This window comes from Lactuca saligna, chromosome 7 (assembly GCF_052625555.1).
Source record: "Lactuca saligna cultivar CGN05327 chromosome 7, ASM5262555v1, whole genome shotgun sequence".
Classification (NCBI taxonomy): domain Eukaryota; kingdom Viridiplantae; phylum Streptophyta; class Magnoliopsida; order Asterales; family Asteraceae; genus Lactuca; species Lactuca saligna.
Genome location: NC_136423.1, coordinates 42,379,281 through 42,399,441, shown reverse-complemented (window position 1 = coordinate 42,399,441; position 20,161 = coordinate 42,379,281). Strand labels below are relative to the sequence as shown.

At 28.3% G+C, this 20,161-nt stretch overlaps 1 protein-coding gene across 1 annotated transcript; it reads left to right on the top strand.

Annotated features, from left to right (window-relative positions):
- The first annotated feature begins 6,748 nt into the window (after window positions 1–6,748).
- Window positions 6,749–8,955, top strand: LOC145006225 (phosphatidylglycerophosphate phosphatase PTPMT2-like). Its single transcript, XM_078965314.1, has 6 exons — window positions 6,749–7,415; window positions 7,864–7,986; window positions 8,077–8,170; window positions 8,247–8,329; window positions 8,416–8,505; window positions 8,591–8,955. Exons 1-6 carry the CDS (start codon window positions 7,206–7,208, stop codon window positions 8,846–8,848), a joined length of 858 nt encoding a protein of 285 aa, XP_078821440.1. The 5' UTR covers window positions 6,749–7,205; the 3' UTR covers window positions 8,849–8,955.
- Window positions 8,956–20,161: the final 11,206 nt, after the last annotated feature.

Sequence of the window (20,161 nt, the reverse complement as noted above, 5' to 3'; positions counted from 1 at the left end):
ACGCGTTGCACAGCGAAGATTAAAAATATTGAAAATGTATGTTTAAAATGGTTATGTTATTGATATTAACTTTAAGATAATATTTTTAAACTAATATATATATATATATATATATATATATACACACACACACACACACACACACTAGTTTATAACCCGTGAAAACCACGGTTATAAAATTAATTAAATTTTCATATAAAAAGTCAAAATTATTAATTAAATATTTTAAATAAATTATTATTTAAGAGATATTTTTTAGTTATATAAAATTATAATCGTTGATTTAAAAAAATACATGAAGTTATATCTTATTTTTCAATCTAATGTCATTAATTTAATATAATTAGAGTGGGAAAATTTAAAATTTGAAATTTAAATAAAAGAATCAATTGTTAGTTTAATGTAATTAGAGTGAAAAATTTTAAAATTTGAAATTTGAAATGAATAATTAATAGGTTGACAAGTGGCATAATAAGAGATATATAACATTAATGAGGTGTTTTAATTGTATGACACTTGTCAATAGGAGATTAAACCTATTCTTTTATTAGAATAGGGATATATATATATATATATATATATATATATATATATATATATATATATATATATATATATATATATATATATAATCTCTATTATTTTGAACGATAATATTCATTGACATCCACCCACATTCCTTATTAATAGAATTAAATATAATTATCTATTTAGTATTATTTTTAAAAATTATTATTATTGATTAATTATATTTTTACTTATACGATCATTTTCTAATTTCAATAATGATGTTCATTTAAAATACAATTTATTTATAGCTAAATGTAATTTATAATTTGATGTTATTATTATTTAAAATTGTTATTCATTAGTTTTAAACCACTTATTATTAATAATAAGTTAAAGAATACTTTTAAGAAGCACTTAATATTATTATTAAAATGTGAAACATACACTAAATAATAAAGTGATAAGATAGACAATTTGCATTTCAAAAGAGACTTGCATGGATAATATGACATATCCATGTAATTTGATTTTATTATTTATAATTATTTCTTATTAATTTTAAAACCACTTGTTATTATTAATAAGAGAAAGAAAATTTTAAAAAACACTTATTGTTATACTAAAATGTTAAACACATACTAAAATATAAAGTGATAAGATAGACAACATATCCATGATTTTAAATTAATTATTGTTTTGAAGCTACATGAACATACAAACATGTATACAATAGTTAATTAAATATTATATATATCATCTTCCATAACATATGATTAATAACATGAATGTAATCTAATTTACATTAAAATTTCAACCCCAACATACAATGATATTTTAAAAAAAAAATACTTAAATCAAGAAAATACAAAAAAATAATTAGTATATAACAAACTTACAAATTAAAAACTTCAACATAATAACATGGCTCGAAAAATTGTTCAAAGCCCTCAAACCAACACAAAAAATTTTAAATTTGTTTTCTTTGTGAATTTTATATGTGATTTGTATTTGTGTGTCTACTCAAAAAGATTGACCTTAGAGTATCCATTAATTGTTTATTAAATATATTATATAAGTTATAAAACCTTTAAATTGTTATTCATTGTTAAGAGACTTTTGAGTGACATTCATTAAAATAAAAGGTTTCAAATGCATGAGGTGTTTGCAAATTTTTATGGGGGTTTCAAATGCATAAGGTTAAAGGAAAAATGTTAGCTTTATAAATATGTATGATAAGATATATATATATATATATATATATATATATATATATATATATATATATATATAATTAAACAAAAATATTTAGATGATTGATTAACTCCAACAAAAAATCAGAAAGTTATTTCTCATTTTCTTACTTTGTTAGATAATTAATAAAAAAACTAAATTGGTAGATGGTGGTTAACAAAAATATGTATTTTGGTTTAGATAATACTCATAGATATTAATTATCAAAACTAGAGTTGTTAAAGTTCTAATTAGGGTCTACAATGTTATAATAGAGACTTAATATATTGATAATAATAAGTATTGAGAACAATATATTAGAGAGTATTAATTATGAAGAGTTGGTAACCAGATTTGCTTCTAAAATGTTAGGAAAGCCTTACGATTCATGTAATTATATATGATTATATAACATAGTACCATTCTTTTGTTATGATTATACGTTGCAACTTTCCCACCATTAGGAGAATAAAAGAAACCCCAAGAAAAAGATGTTTCATGGCATGAAACTTCCTTATCATATATTGACCACCGCACAAAGAGATGTGAAATGGAAGTTCAAAAGATAATGCATTTCCAAAAAAAATGGAAAATCAATTAACTGATTCATTTACTGAAGCGAAAAGGACGCCTAAATCATATATATCAGTTGTCAATTCTTTAGCTCGAATCAAAATTCAAGACAAACAACTTGATTATAAAAACACTCAAGAGTCTAAAACACGCCTGAAAAAATAGAAGAACGTTTCTTTCTAAGGATAAAAAAAGAAGTAGAACACAAAATACACTTGATCTGATGAAAGTGTTCCTAGAGAAACAAAAAATATCATAAATTCCCCAAGAGAGAAAATAAATGATATTAATAAATAGACTGCAATAAATAATGGTAAAATAAATAGAGTATATGACCCAAAGGAAACTGATAATATAAGTACAATATTTTCTTATTTAGTTGCATATGATTTTATGAATGGTGATCTTGGACCACAATCTATCATTAAATGTTAAAAGAGACCTGAATGAGCTAAATGGAAATATGTTCTCTTAATAAGAGAAATGTTTTGGGGGCCATTATTCTTACTTGGAGTTGTGAAACCATTAGGGTATAGATGGATCTTCACACAAAAAAGAAATGAGAATGACGAAATTGTAAGATACAAGGCTAGCCTTGTGGCTTAAGGTTTCTATCAAAGGTCTATAATTGATTATGAGGAAACATATTTTCTTGTAATGATACAACCACTTTTAGATATTTAATATGCTTAGTAGTATCTGAAAATTTAGAGATGCATCTTATGGAAGTTGTTACAACTTACTTGTATGGATCACTTGATAGTGATGTCTATATGAATATCTCTGAAGGATTTAAAATTCCTTCAGCATTAAGTGCAAAACCCCAATGAAAAGTATTCTATAAAACTACAAAGATCTTTGTATAGGTTAAAGTAATCTGGACGCATGTGTTACAATTGTTTAAGAGATTATTGGACGAGTAAACGTTATAAAAATAACATTATTTGCCTATGCATAGTTATTAAGAAAACAACATCCGAATATGTGATCATTACTGTCTATTTTGATGATCTAAACATTATTGGGACGAATAAATAAATCTTTGAAGTGATTGAACTTTTAAAGAAAGAATTTGAAATGTAAGACCTAGGAAAAACCAAATATTATCTTGGTTTGCCTATGCCTAATGGAAAACTTGTGCATCAATCAAATTATACAGAAAGAGTCTTAAAAAGTTTCAATATGGAAAATGCCAATCCTTTAAGCACTCCAATGGTTGTTATATCATTAAGTATTGACAAAGATCCATTCGCCCATGCGAAGAAAATGAAGAAGTCATTGGTCCAGGAGTACCATATCTTAATGTAGTTGGGGCTCTTATGTATCCTACTAATTTTACTAGATGTGCCATTTCTTTCACTATAAGGTTCAGTTCATCCCCAACAAAAAGAAATTAGAATGGGATCAAACACATTTTTTGCTAGCTTATAGGAACTACTGATTTAAGGTTATTTGATCGTAACAATTCATGTAGATGCATGTTATCTGTCTGACCCTCATAAGCCTAGATCTCAAATTGGATATGTGTTCATGAATGGATATATTGCAATTTCTCATCATTCTCAAAAGCAAACACTTGTTGTCACATCCGCAAATCATGCTGAAGTAATTGCACGAAATGAAGCTAATAAAGAATGTACATGGTTAATATCGATGAAACAACTTGTTTTAACTTCATGCAGACTTTATAAATATATATGGTCAACTTCAGTTTATGAAGATAACTCAACATGTGTCACTCAAATGAAATAAGGATATATCACGAGCGACGAGAATCTTTAGAGAACATGTCTATGGCTGATTTTTCCCTCTGCGAACCTTTTTTTTTTTGAAGGCACTTTCTACTGTAATCTACAAAAATCATGTCCATGGCATCATAATGCGACATGTGCATAACATATAGTGTAACATATAACTAAATGAAGGGTTGTCAACTATACACTACACTATTTTCCATTTTTGCTAAAGTTTTTTCTCACTGCTTTTTTAACAAAGTTTTTATTGAGGCACTACTTCAAAGTTGAACCCTTATCTAAAATGATGGCATCCACAAGGAGTGTTCTAAATTATTGAATGACATCATTTTCTACCCTAATATCAAATATGTGTAAGAGTTATTTCCAACGCTAATGACAAATATTTCAAATATGTATAAGAACTCATTACTTATGTTTAGTGAGTTTACTAGTATAAATAACACGATTTTAAATGTAAAAGACATCAATTTGAATACACTTTATAAATGATTAAATTCTCTCCAAATCTTTCTTAAAAATTTAGCTTAGTTTTATTAATCTTGGTTTAATTAAGTCATATATATATATATATATATATATATATATATATATATGGCACCTTCTAATATTATAACGAGCAACATTTCATTGCTGATATGACAATATGATGGGATGTAAAAGACGTCCTATATGATTGTGATGTGGTGGAATGTGGTTACTATCATCAGACTGAAGGGAGTGGTGCCACAAGAACCGCACTCCCTCCTTTGACACGTAGGAGCTACATCATTTATACCACATAAAGTGTGGTTCTTTACCACACCTAGGGTGTGGAAACTATGATAGAAAAAGAAAGAGATGAAAGCAAGGAGAAGATAGAGAAAGACACATGAATGAAGAGAGAGAAAAAATAGAATGCAACAGTTTTTAGGAGAGGTGCGATCAAATGACACCCAAAACCGCATGAGGGGGGGGGGGGGTGTTCCTTGCCTATGTGGCGTTGAGTGCTACCAAAACTGCACTCCACTCCCTTAAGCCTCACAATCATATATTTTTTTTCTCCCCATATCTTTCTACCTCTCTAAATTAATCAATAAAAAAATATTTTATTTAAATAATCAAAAAAATAAAAATAAAAAATATATAGTGATATGTAGTAGTTATATACCATCTTAATTTGGTTTTGTGATGATGTGAGAATGTCATGGTGCCACTATATTTATGTTTAATGATAGATATCATGCCAATACCTGATAACCTAACATAATTTAAATAACTAAATATATACACGAAATCAAATTTATTACTCTTTAACTATGCTATCAGTCGTGCACTATAACAATGCTATAGTGGCGTTATAATGTTTCGTGATGGTCAAGAATCACTATTTTCAGTTTAACATTTTCGATTCGCGGTAACGCTATTAGCGATACTATTTACCGCGATAACCATAACTGATATAGCGACGCTACAGGTGCTTTTGCATTTTCATTCACGTTTGGGCCATTTGGTTACTTTGTCAAAGAAAAAACTGGTAGTGGGCTAATTGTATGTTAAATCTATTTTTTTTAATGATCCTATTACACTTGCATTTTAAAAATCCCGAATAACTAACCTAATTAAAAACATTCAAAGCAACTATTGACAACTCTCTTTCTATACTCACGACAACTTGAGCTGCTATGGTCAAACCTGATTAATGTTTTTTGTAAATCAACCCACACCTGCAAGGTTGCGACTTGGTACTTCACTCCTTAAATCGACCACGACGACTTGAGTAGTTGATCTACATCTTGAATTCGATATTGACTCTCCTTCAATCGACCTCCACGGTCCACAACATCAACTTCCATCCCTCAATCGATTTCCATATTCCAATTCACAGTACCAGGTATGCAATGTTTTCCTTAATCCTTTCCTTTCTAAACACACACACACACAACAATAAACAATTACACAGATTGTGACCTACTATTTGACCTAATGTGAATATGTGATTGTTAAATGCTTCAGTCACTCATTGTGAATCTATGTTAAATGTTAAATATGATGTTTCGTATGAGTTATGATCTTGATCAGTTAATCTGTTAGGAAATAGTAACGTTGAGGAGAATCATGATTGGACAATACCAATGGAGGATGTGCTTCAAGACTTTATGGGTGGTGGTGATGACCTTCTTTGGTCAGATGTGCAAGAAGCAATGAGAGGGAATGCAGACGTTTGACCAAATACTAGGAGCAAATGAGAGCACTATAGATACGATGATGATTATATTAGAGATGTAGGGAATGATTGTAATGAAGAGAATACCTTGGATGATGTTGACTTGGAAGCCGAACCCGTACAATACAATCAAATTCTATTTAACATGTCGACACCACTTAATTTCCATATTAATACTCAAATATATAAATATAAATTAATATAAAATCTATGTAAAATATAAATTATACCTAATATTAAAAAATCACTATACCACCTTATATCACCATAATAACTACATAATGATTTCATGATTTCCAAGGTTATTGAAATTTTGACCGGAATATCATAAGACATTAACTAAAATTTTCAAAATAAGGAAAGAATTTGCATTTTATTATTTTTCCTTATTGAGTTGTAAAACCTTCGATTATTAGTGTCCATAGAGTGATAGAGTATTGAAACTGCAATATACATCGCGTCACGGCATATTCCCATAAAGATAACAGGTTATTTCGTAATTAAACTGAAGTCGAATGGCAACAATATCCAAATCCTACACCTTCTTTCTTCTTCTACACCGAGAGTCCGAGACTTCCAACAGTCACACCCTTTGATTCCTCTTTCCATATTCCCCAAATCTGCATCTCCAGTCAGATTCACACTTAATTTTGTACAAATTCTTTCCAATATACCAAATCCGACATTAAATACTTTCCTATCTCACTTTGAATCGATTCATTTCTTCCCGGATTTGGTAAATATTCTCCATTTATAGCTCAATTTAATATTTCCAGGGTTTTCGTTCACTCTTCAGTTGAAATGTTGCGTGGGCTCTCGAAATCCGTCTTTTAAACGGGTATAATTACGTCTCCGTGTGTAATTGAAGCGATCGGGTTGATTGAGAGGGTTACCGTTTTGGTTTTGTTTGAAGTTTGGTTGCGATCTGTGACATGAAGATCGAGGATTTGGAGGATTCGTCTGATGTGAAAAATAATCAGCAAATTGTTGATTATAATTATAGTCGGCAAATTGTTACAGTGGATGCGAAGAGAGCGTTGGTTGGAGCTGGGGCTCGCATCCTGTTTTACCCCACGCTTCTGTATAATGTTTGTCGTAACAAGATTCAAGCTGAGTTCAGATGGTGGGATCAAATCGATCAGGTTTGTGCTGTTTTATTGCATCATGCCATGTCAAAGATGTTATATGCGATTGTTTAACAAAATTTGTTTCGTTTTGAAGCACAGAAACCTAAGTAGATGGAATTTCTATATGGATTTTGTGTGTGTCGTATTTTAATTACATCAGTAATCGAACTTAACTAAGAGTCAGCTTGATATTTAGTGGTGAATATGTTCTTCATGTGAACTATAAGATCCTAATCAATAAAGTGTTTGACTATTCAATAGCTTTGCTAACAGCTAACTGGTGAATTAGTTGAGTAACTTCTTGAGACAACCAAAGAGTGTTTGACCATTTTATAACTTCGATTACTTGTGAAGTAGATGAAAACATCATTCACTTTTTATTGGATTCAACACTTAAATAGATAAAACTACTCTATGAAATTTGATTTATTATCTCAAACCTTTTTGCTTTTCATATATCTAGTTTCTTCTTCTGGGTGCTGTTCCATTTCCAAAAGATGTTCCAAGATTGAAGCAACTTGGTGTTGGTGGTGTCATCACCCTCAATGAGCCTTATGAAACTTTGGTTCCCTCTTCTTTATATCGCGTAAGAACTTATAAAAAACCAAATATTTACATATGTAAAAAATTAATTCCAGATTTGTTTTATACATGATGCATTTGTCTACTTTTTCAGGCTCATGGTATAGACCATCTTGTTATTCCCACCAGAGATTACCTATTTGCCCCTTCATTTGTTGACATTGATCGAGCAGTAAATTTCATTCACAGTGAGTAAACTCTACTTTCTTGAATCTTTTAATATTAACTAAATGTGTTTTATTTATTTATTTTATTTTATTATAGAGAATGCAACAAATTGCAAGACTACATATGTACACTGCAAAGCTGGAAGGGGTAGAAGCACAACAATTGTACTATGTTATTTGGTAATAACATCACTTAAATTTGATGAATAATGTAAATTTTGTTTTTTGGAATGTAAGGGTAAAATGGTCATTTTTGGAACTTTTAGGTGGAATACAAGAACATGACTCCATCTTCTGCACTGGAATATGTACGATCTAGACGACCTAGAGTGCTGTTAGCTCCATCTCAGTGGAAGGTTAGCTTTCTATTTTTTTCAAGGGTAAAATGGTCATTTGGTAATAATTCACAGATAAACAAAAGTACATTGCAATTTTTCACAGGCAGTTCAGGAATACAAGCATTGGCGAATAGCATCAACTGCCACGTCATCACCATCATCAGGGGATGCTGTTTTGATCACAAAAGCTGATCTGGAAGGGTATAATGGTCAATTACAAGGCAAAGAATTGGCTCTTGTTCCAAGAGTAGCAAAAACAAGGCCCATGATAGCAAAACTATCATGTCTTTTTGCATCTTTGAAAGTTTCTGGTGGATCTTCACTAATGAATATGAAGTTAACTGAGGCTCCAGCTTGTTAGTTACTCTGGTTTTTTATAAAAGAGGATCTAAGAACAAAAAAGACAATATAATATAATGTATATATATATGTTTGTTTTATGTTAATGAAAACGTATTGCTTTTTGTTTTTGTTTGGGTAATGCAATTATATATATGAAGTAGGGTATCTACAACGTATAACACCATTTATACACCAAAAAGTGCACTTTCCTTTTGTGACTGATATAAATTGTCTTGAAACACTATTTCTAGTAATTAACTACAATCTTTTTATTATCAACTAGAAATATATTAGTTTGAAATTTGAGTGGCTAAAAATTTCTATTGTCAATTGAAAGTTTGACTGTAAATGAATATATTCTTTTACAACAAATGATGCAAGAAATACGGATACAATGAAGTGAAAAATGTTGCAAAAAAACAGGATTTGTAGTGGTGAGGTATCGTGTTTGATGTTCATCATACTTATTAGATTACACGATGTTTTTTTTGGGCTGGAAAGGAAACTTTCCTAACAGAGTTTCCGGATTAGTTTTCGCCCATCGAGTAATCCTCAATTGCAAACATAGGGTTATGACTCATGCCCCAGGAGTCGCTCCATGGCCACATAGACTAAACAGTATCATGATTTGAATATGGATCAATAGGTTATCCATAATATTTTCTACATACCTTATCAAATCATCACAATCTAAGTGGTTAGATTAAGATGATGTTAATAAGATATCAAATTGTTCCATATAAAAAGACGAAAACAATACTCCACCTAGGTAGTTATGTAGGTTAAGATAAAATAGACCTTGTTTGATGTGTATTATACACTGGCGAGGCCAAGTATTAGCAAGGCGGGGTCCTAGGAGCCACCTAATTTTCTTAGTTTTTATAAAATTTCAATTGAAATATTTTAGGGACATCTTAAAAAAAAATTACGACCAACCTTAATTATAAAAATCTTTGAATTTGTTTAGAAAAATTTATATAGAAAAATTAATGAACTATGTGATTTTCTATTCAAGATTCGCAGCTACTATTATATTAACATTGGACTGATCACTTATGTTAAAGAAACAAAGGATTGTTTTTTCTCTATTCTAAAAAGATAGAACATGGTTAGGTTTTTTTTTTCCTTTAATAATGTTGTTGTTTTCCGGGTGGATAGATTGGTGTACATAAAAGTCGTGTGTAAGTTAATGGATCATGTGTTTAGCTATTCACGCCATCAAAATTGGACCAATATGTTGAATTTATTTTAATTGATGGATGAGTGTCGATGTGACTATTTGAAAAAAGAATGCCAAAAATCTAAAACCCTTGTAGCAAATATAAAATTTTGACATTTTACTACCGCATTTACAATGATATTTGTATAAAAAAATAACCATAAAAACTAAAAGACCGTAGGAAACTAGAAATCGCTGTCAATCAAATAAAATGACTTTCAATAAGTAGATATCTTAATCGATTATTATTCTACATTTTTTGTATTATCATATATATATATATATATATATATATATATATATATATATATATATATATATATATATATATATATATATATATATATTCAAGTTCATTTGAAACCATTCTGATTTTGTGATACCGTGAGATCAAATTTAAAAATAATTTTAAAATACAAAATAAATGGAAAAATCCAAAAAAAAAATTTTAGATATTATTTTCGGAACTTGAATTAACTAAAAAAAATAAAAATAAAATAAAAAAATACTTTTTTTTTTGAAAAATACGTGAAATATTCTAATAGAATATTATTTTTGGAACTTGAATTAACTAAAAAAAAGTAAAAAAAATTCTATTATTTTTGAAAATACATGAATTATTCTAATAGAATATAACACTGTACATATTCTAAAAATTAATTTTAAAATGCAAAATAAATGGAAAAAATCCAAATTTTTTTTTAAAATATTATTTTCGGAACTTGAATTAACTTAAAAAAATAAATCAAGTTATGGATTGAAGTTGAAGAACTTTATAATAAATATATCAAACAAAATGACGTATTATGGTGAGTTTGAGTACCTAAGCTTATATACCCTTAAGGGTATATTTACTTTTCCCATATATATATATATATATATATATATATATATATATATATATATATATATATATATATATATATATATATATATATATATACACACACACACTAAGGGGGTTATATGTATATACTCTTTAACATAAAACAAGTTGAGAAAAATAATATTTAAGCACAAATTACAAAACTAAAAGAAGGTGAAAGACGATTACATTAAACATACATTTAACTCGTCTAAAAGCGTTTATGTGTACTATTTGTATTTAAATTTTATCTTTTAAAAAGTTTTTGATATTAGTTAATAAGCTTATTTTCTATATATATGGTATATATAAATATTATTGTATGTGAAAAAATATTTTAGCATTTTTATTATTAGTATTTTTATATAGTATCATAGTTAACTATGTTAATAAAAGATTTAACGTTTTTATATTTATATTGGGAAAAGTCCAAAGGATAATCTTGATATTTATTTTCTAAATCATGTGGTTGTTATGACTAATTTATTTTATTGATCAGTTTCCTTACTTCAACTGATTTACTTTGAGCACACGTCATATTGTTTGTTTTAACGGTGAGCAGTAACATTCATTTATTATAGTTATTTATATTTTATATATTACAATTGTATAATGGAAGGTGTCAATTGTGTGGGTGTTGATGTTGTGATCCATGTCAAAAATAATCGAAGTTTTCTTTTATCTTTTTTGAACTTTTTAATAATCAAACTCTATTTACATGCTTTTCTGTTTGTAAGAATTTGTCGATAAACGTTATATAAAAAGATAGATTCTTTGATGTAACAAATAAACAAAACACCTAAAATGAGAATTTCACACAATACTGTCATATTCTATGAAACTATTTAAGATAACAATAAACAGGAAAACAGATAAAATCTCAATTAATAATATCACTATATATTTTTTTTGAATAATAGCATGATACATAATATTTTTCATTTAAATAATCTGCAATCAACTTAAGTGTTTTTATTTCATTCTATCATCCCATACAAAGATTAAACAAAAAAAATGTAACTTAATATACTAAAGATATAGAAAACGACATCTTTGAAAATTCCAATAAACAAATACAAAACAATAACAAAAACTCAAATACAAACAAGGGATAATTGCTTGAAACATGGGATGATTACTTGAAGGCGGCACTAAAAAAATCAAAAAGAAATACAAATTAGCGACAACATCTGTAAAACAAAGAATCCAATTAACAGCAACAACAGTATAAATATTTTAAAACTTGAAAATGTTGTTGGAAATATAGTTTAGTGGCACTTTGAAATTTGAGAATCATGATAATCACTTTCTAATCGAAATATTTGGGTGGTACTCCGAAATCCTCAATTGGATAAAACTCAGATTAAATCAGAGAGAAAAAAAAGAATGAGAGGATATGATTTCGTGAGTACCAGAAATGAGACCAAAACTGAATTTAGATATTTGTCTGAAAACTGTTATATGACAGTTTAAAACTGACACAAAACTACCAAAACGGTGATAAACAGAGTCAACTGAATAAAAGTCAAAATTAGGTCAATTATTAAAAAGACCGGATTTCTAATGCATTTTTTATATAGTAACATAACCTATATAAAAAAATTTCGCACTGACCTGTTAACTCGATCCCAGCCAGGGGCTGCCGCCCTTTGGACCCCGCTCCCAGGGGCGCTCTCCCCCGGACCCCCGTTCGTTCAGGGGTTTCGTCCATAAATGACAGTGTACTTTGATACTTGATCAAACTTAAACAAGTGTGTACTCCATACATTCCTTACTTGTTTAATATTTTATCAATATCACTTTTTATCAACAAAGTAATCCCATTACACTTAAATAACACTGATGATAATAATTAATAAATCACCAACAAATGTTGATAAATATAAAGCTACTAAATACACTGCATAGATAAGAAATGCAATAAAAATGAACAATAAATTATAGAATTGACATTTAAAAGATAAACACAATGAACTATTGTTAGAATCTAAACAAACAAATCATAACGTTGAAACAAATGAACAAACTCCATTTAATCCTCGTCAAACAGAAAATAACGTCAAAAGGCCATTGTTAGTCCAGATCTGGATAATAAATAAAAATAAAAACAAAAAGAAACAAAATAACCAATAAGTAACATTCGTATATTAGCTACAAAATATAAATCGAAATCAAACACAAACCTACATTAAGGGATTTCTGAAAGAGAGAAAGAGAACATATGTTTTTAATGGAGAACGGTGGTGGCGGAGGACGTTTCACGTAGTAGTGGTGGAGGTATGATAGTAATGAGTGTCTTGGATCCGTGGCCTTTAAAAATAGAGAAATCGACGGTGGTGATAACAACATCTTAAAGAAATTAGTTGAAGATGTTGCTGATGGCGGCAACAGAGATGAATTGTGTTGATAGACGTCGTTTAGAGAAACCGAAAGGAAGAGAAAGGCTACTGTAGTGAAGAGAGGTGGAAGATATGGTACATACAAGAATAGTGACAGTGAATGCTAGGGATTCAATGGAAAGGGGAGAGGAAAGGGCTTTATAGAAAAAGAATGAATATGAACTTTTCTAAATCATCCCATGTTGGTATATCCATGAAGTGTGTTTGTTTAAGCTTTCAATTTGTATATTGTGTTTCTAAACTTGTACATCTAGGATAACAATTTCTATTGTTTTAATACTTTTCACATGTTTACTATTTTTTTAATCTACACCCTTAAAGTTATATCTAATGGCTTATAATGGATTTTCTTGTTTTTAAGACTTTGATCTTAAAATTGAGTGGGACCCATATTATGTATTATACATTAGTAATAATATATATATATATATATATATATATATATATATATATATATATATATATATATATATATATATATATATAGTTGTGCTATAAGTATCCCTTAATCAATTTTACCCCCTAACATAAATCTAATCAACCTTTTATTTTTGATTTTATATCATTTTTTTTTCTTTTTTTCTCTTTTTGTTCTTTTTTGTTGTTTTTTTTTGTTTTATTATTATTATTATTATTATTATTATTATTATTATTATTATTATTATTATTATTATTATAAATTTTGATAATCATATAAAATTCATACAACATTTTAAAATTTGGACAACATTATAAATTCGGACGATATTATAAAATTCGAACGACTATATAAAACGGAACAAAAGTAAGGTTCATTTTCAATCCACATAACGCACCACACAAATATAATACCAAACCAATTAATATATCACTGATAAGTAAAATCAAACTTTGTTTTTGTTCCATTTTATATAGCCGTTCAAATTTTATTATGTCATCTAAATTTATTAAAATTTCATCCGAATTTTATATGGTTATCAAAATTTATAATAATAATAATAAAAAAATAAAAAAATAAAAAACAATAAAAAGCAAAATAAGAAAAAAACAAAAAAAAAAGACCACATCAAAGGATGAAGACAAAATTGCAAAAATGGTCATTGTGGTTTGTCAATTTCTGTGGGTAAGGTCCAAAAAAAATTTATTAACAAAAAAGGTCCCTATTTGATGGTTTTTTTTGCAGTTTTGGTCCAAACCTCGTTAAGTTTAACAACATGGCTGTTAACGTTTGGCAAATGACGGATTTACCCCTAAGACCATTTCTGCAGTTTTATCTTTTTACCAAACTACAAGGACCAATTATGCAATTTTTCTTTTTCATTTTAATGAATTATTATATATTAGTTATTTTAATAACTTTTTTCATTTTAACTTTTTTCTTATTATATTATTTTTTATTGGATTATTATATATTAATAAATATTATTTTTAATATATTATATTTATATATTAATAAGTATTACATTTTTTATTATTAACTTTTTTAATTATTTTTTTTAAATTTCTTCTTTATTGCATTAATTCTTTTTTATTGGATTATTATTATTATTATTATTATTATTATTATTATAATATATATATATATATATATATATATATATATATATATATATATATATATATATATAAATATTTTTTTTAACATATAATATTTATCTATTAGTAAGTATTACTTTTTTGGATTATTAAATTCATTTAATTAAATTTTTTTTAATTTTTTTATTTCGTTAATTCTTTTGATTGGATTATTATATATTAATAAATATTATTCTTAATATATTATAATTATATATTAATAAATATTACTTTTTTATTTTGATTTTTTTAATTGATTTTTTTTTAATTTCTTCTTTATTGTATTAATTCTTTTTTATTGTATTATTATATATTAACAAATATTAATTTTAGCATATAATATTTATCTATTAGTAAGTGTTACTGCAACATCTGATTCATGGTATGCCTATTATTCAAGTATTTTGTGTCTTTCCTTGGGACTCGACGAGTTGGTGGCCCAACTCGTCGAGTAGAGTCGTGACACGCGGACAGTTTAAGTGACCTACTCGACGAGTTGGGAGACTGACTCGGCGAGTAGGTGCTGGTTGAGTGAAGCCCTAAATCTGAGGGTTTGCATCCTATTTAAACACCTTATCTCAGCCTCCATCACCCTTATCACTCCCAGAAAGCTGTGTATTGAAACCCTAGCCGTTTTTGTGTGTTCCAAGGCTATTTTGGTGCATTTGGTGGTTTGTGAAGCTTGAAGAAGAAGAAGAAGTTTGAGAGTTCGAGTTGGGGCTTAGAGATTCAGAGATCTAGTTCCATTTTCAGCACAATCAAGGTAAAATTCCCCTGTCTTGGTCTTCTATATGTGTATTCATCCTTAGACTTAGGTTTTGGGCATATTTAGGGCTTTCCAAGCCATATACGGATTTGTGGAGTCTCATATGAGGTGCCAACTTTATGGCCATGAAAGTCCCATGCATCTTGTAGAGCACTTTTTATGGATTTTTGAGCCAAAACCCCCATGCATGTACACCAAGTTTGGAGTTTTACGTATGAAATGGACATTAGGGGGCTAGATCTATGGTTTTGTGGTGTTAAGGCCCATTAAAATCGACTGTATAGTGTTGGTCATGGATGGACTCGACGAATTGTTCTTGGGACTCGACGAGTCGTGGTGTAATAACCACCAAATCCTTTCTGTGGACAGACCAGCTGTTAGGGAGGAAAGTCCCTTAGATGTTTAGACTCGTAAAGGGACATGGAAATCATGGGACTCGGCGAGTGTATGAACAGACTCGGCGAGTCTAAGGCAATCTCCCAACCTTTGAAGATGGACTCGAAGAGTTGCTCATACAACTCGGTGAGTCGTAGACCGGACACATTCTTATGAGGGAGATGAGCTCGCTGAGTTCAAGGAAGAACTCGGTGAGTCGGATGAAGATGGTTCCGATGGTTTGAATGAAGGAGAACCCATCGATTTCTTGCTAGGGGATGAAATAGTCCACGTGTTCGGTTGAGATAGACCTGAGGGTTGGTCAGCACCCTAGAATAGCTTGACATGGGTAGGTCAGCACCCCAGAATAGCTTGACATGGGTAGGTCAGTACCCCATAATAGCTTGACATGGGTAGGTCAGCACCCCAAAATGGCTCGACATGGGTAGGTTAGCACCCCAGAATAGCTCGACATGGATAGCTCAACACCCCAGAATAGCTCGACGTGGATAGCTCAGCACCCCAGAATGGCTTGACATGGGTAGGACGGGCGCCCCAGAATTGCCCGATAGTATGTATGTTATGTGATTGTATAGTATGTGGTATGATGGGGAGACTCACTAAGCTTTGTGCTTACAATTTCAATTTTAGTTTCAGATACCTCTTCGTCCAAGGCGAATGAGTTGGCGAGGTAGCAGCGCATCACACATGCACACATGATTTCCTCTTAAAGTTTTATGGGATTGTACTCTGCTATTTATTTCCTTCAGCTAATATCGTTTTGAGACATGATACTACGGTTTTATGTATTGACATGATTTTAGCAATGTTTTGATAAACTGTTTTATAAATCACATAATTATAAACGAAATTTTTGGCCTCGAAATTTGGGATGTTACAGTTACTTTATTGGATTATTAATTTCATTTAATTATTATTTTTTTTTTATTTTTTTATTGCATTAGTTCTTTTCATTGGATTATTAATTTAAAATTATTATTTTTATTTATAATAAATAATATTTATTTTATTCTAATTTCTTTCTTTATTGTTTTAAATAAAAATACCAAACACTCCGAGTTAGCTCTTCCATTCGTTGCATTTTACCACCTTGCGTTGTCGTATCATCTCGCTGGAAATCATCGATCATCAACTACAGTCGACAATTCTCGATGAAAACTACACCAGTTGACTACCCACACAATGTGAAATAAACCCAAGAAAACATACTTCCTCCAGCCGACCATTCATTACAGATACCACCATCGACGACGACAATGTTAGATTGAGGGTTTTCAAACCACCATAGCCACTATAGGTGGTGAAAAATCTGTAGAACTCGTTATGCAGTACTCGTTCGGCCGACCGCCGAGTAGCAAATACTCAGATTTGGTAATTCATGTAGAAATATTTTTAGGGAAATTATATATGTCAAAATCATAAGTTTATTGAAATAAATAACAAATTTAGATATATGTGAATACACAAAAACTAAAATACAGATAATGATCTCACTTCGTGAATAATTATTGAACTTATATATTTATATATATAGTAACACGGTTGGAGGCGGCCCGATAGTGGTTTGTTGTGACTGAGTAATGCTGGTGGTGTTGTCCAAAATATGTTATCTTCCAAATATTTAAAATAAATTAGAGAATGTGGGGTGGGTATGATTTTTTGGTATCTTTATTTGAAACAATAAAGAAAGAATTTAAAAAAAAAATAAAAAACAATTAAAAAATATTATTTATTATAAATAAAAATAATAATTTAAATTAATAATCCAATAATAAAAACTAATACAATAAAAAAATTAAACAAAAGTAACAATCTAATAAAGTAACACTTACTAACATATAAATATTATATGCTAAAAATAATATTTGTTTAATATATAATAATCCAATAAAAAAGAATTAATGCAATAAAAAAGAAATTATAATAATAATAATAATAATAATAATAATAATAATAAATGTAATATTTATCTATATATATATATATATATATATATATATATATATATAATATTAAAAATAATATTTAATAATATATAAATATCCAATCAAAACAAATAACGAAATAAAAAAATTTATAAAATTTAATTAAATGAATTTAATAATCCAATAAAATAACACTTACCAATAGATAAATATAATATTATATGTTAAAAATTATATTTATTAATATATAATAATCCAACAAAAAAATTAATGTAATAAAGAAGAAATTCAAAAAAAAAATTATTAAAAAAATTAATAATAAAAAATTAATATTTATTAATATACAAATATAATATATTAAAAATAATATTTATTAATATATAATAATCCAATAAAAATAATACAATAAGTAAAAAAGTTAAAAGGAATAAACTATCAAAACTACAACAAAACTTAAAGACTTCTTTTGCTAATAAATTTTTTTGTAAATTGATCAACCACAAGAATCATTTTTGCAATTTTGTAAAGGATGAAATTAGAAAACTTATAACAGTAACTATTTATTAAACGTTGATTTGACATGATGACCAGAACATACTAATTTTTTTTATAGATACCACGTCGGCAGTTTGACAATTAATTGGCCTCATTCTCAGTGCGTTGGAATTTTCTCACTTTTGCTTCGAACCCAATCAAGGGATTATACTTTATCTTTTTAATTTTACTTCTTAACACCCGTAGTTACTTTTTATTCATTTTTACCCTCCAAATTTTGTTTTAGTTTAAAGGGAGGATAAATATACCTTTTGATTTAGTTATTGAGATTTTTTTTTCATATATATATTTACCTTTTAATTTGTTTAACTATACACATTTAATTCTTATAATTGGTTACTCTAAGTAAGCCGGAAAAATAAATTAATAATGTAATATATTTCTCATTTTATACATATTTAGTAATTAATATTTTATTTTCATATTTAGTCATTTATATTTTTTTTTGTTGCAAATTAAGTCTTTATTGTTTTTGAACATATATTCAATACTTATGAACGATTTCTTTAGTATTTTCTCACGACATCTTAAATGAGACAATTATTAATGAGATGTTCGAGACTGTTCATGCTTATGGTCACCATGACCTCGATTGCTTGGTGCTTAGGTATTGTGTTCTGAACATCGTAACTTCTTCATACGATCTCAGATATTAACGATCGTTATACCCACACGTTTGTACTTGAGTCTACTGCAAATTTTGGTTTAGATTATTCCGTTAAAAAGTAATATATATTTTTACTTACGATCTTTATATACATGTGTTATTTATGAATATACGTATGAACATTTTTTTATAAAGAATACGTGTATATATAAGTTGTAAGTAAAAATATATTTCTTTTTAACGAGAGTAATCTAAACAAAGATTATAGTAAACTCGAATACGAATGCGTAGATATAAAAAACGTTAAAATTTAGGATCGTATGAAGAAGTTATTATGTTCAGAACACAAGACCTAAGAACCAAGCAATCGAGACCGCGGTGGTCATAAGCATGATCAACCTAGGACATCTCATTAATGATTATCCCATGTAGAATGCCGTGAGAAAACTCTAAAGAAACCGTTCATAATTATTGAATGTGTACAAAAACAACAAAGACTTATTTTGCAACAAAAAATATTAATGACTAAATGTGCAAAATAATAATAATAATAATAATAATAATAATAATAAGGACTAATGTGTACAAAATGAGAAATATATTACCTTATTAAGTTATTTTTCTGGCTTACTCGGAGTAGCCGGTCATAAGAATTGTATGTGTATAGTTAAACAATTTGAATGACAAATGTGGATGAAAAAAACTTAATGACCAAATGTGTATAAATTAAAAACTATATTACATTTTAAGTCATTATCCCTAGTTTGAAATTTTGACCGTTCCATATATTTATTTTAGGGTAAATTATACCAATCGTCCTTCGGGCATGTGCTAAAACACACATTTAGTCATTATTTTAAAAATTATCTCGGACCGTCACTCGTTTGGTTAAAATGTGCACATTAGGTCCCTCGCAAACATAAAATGACTATCTTGCCCTTTTTTTCATTTATTTTTCAGGTTTATAATTTTTTTTAAAATTATTTTATCAGTTATAATTCTAGAAAATAGAACGATCCTTATATCATGTCTGGGACCTCAATACC

Excerpts from the sequence above, each read along its gene's own strand:
- LOC145006225 (XM_078965314.1), top strand. The coding sequence starts at position 7,206 with ATGAAGATCGAGGATTTGGAGGATTCGTCTGATGTGAAAAATAATCAG. Across the intron at positions 7,987-8,076 it reads TTCCCTCTTCTTTATATCGC|GCTCATGGTATAGACCATCT; the intron begins GTAAGAACTTAT and ends CTACTTTTTCAG. Across the intron at positions 8,506-8,590 it reads TAGCTCCATCTCAGTGGAAG|GCAGTTCAGGAATACAAGCA; the intron begins GTTAGCTTTCTA and ends AATTTTTCACAG.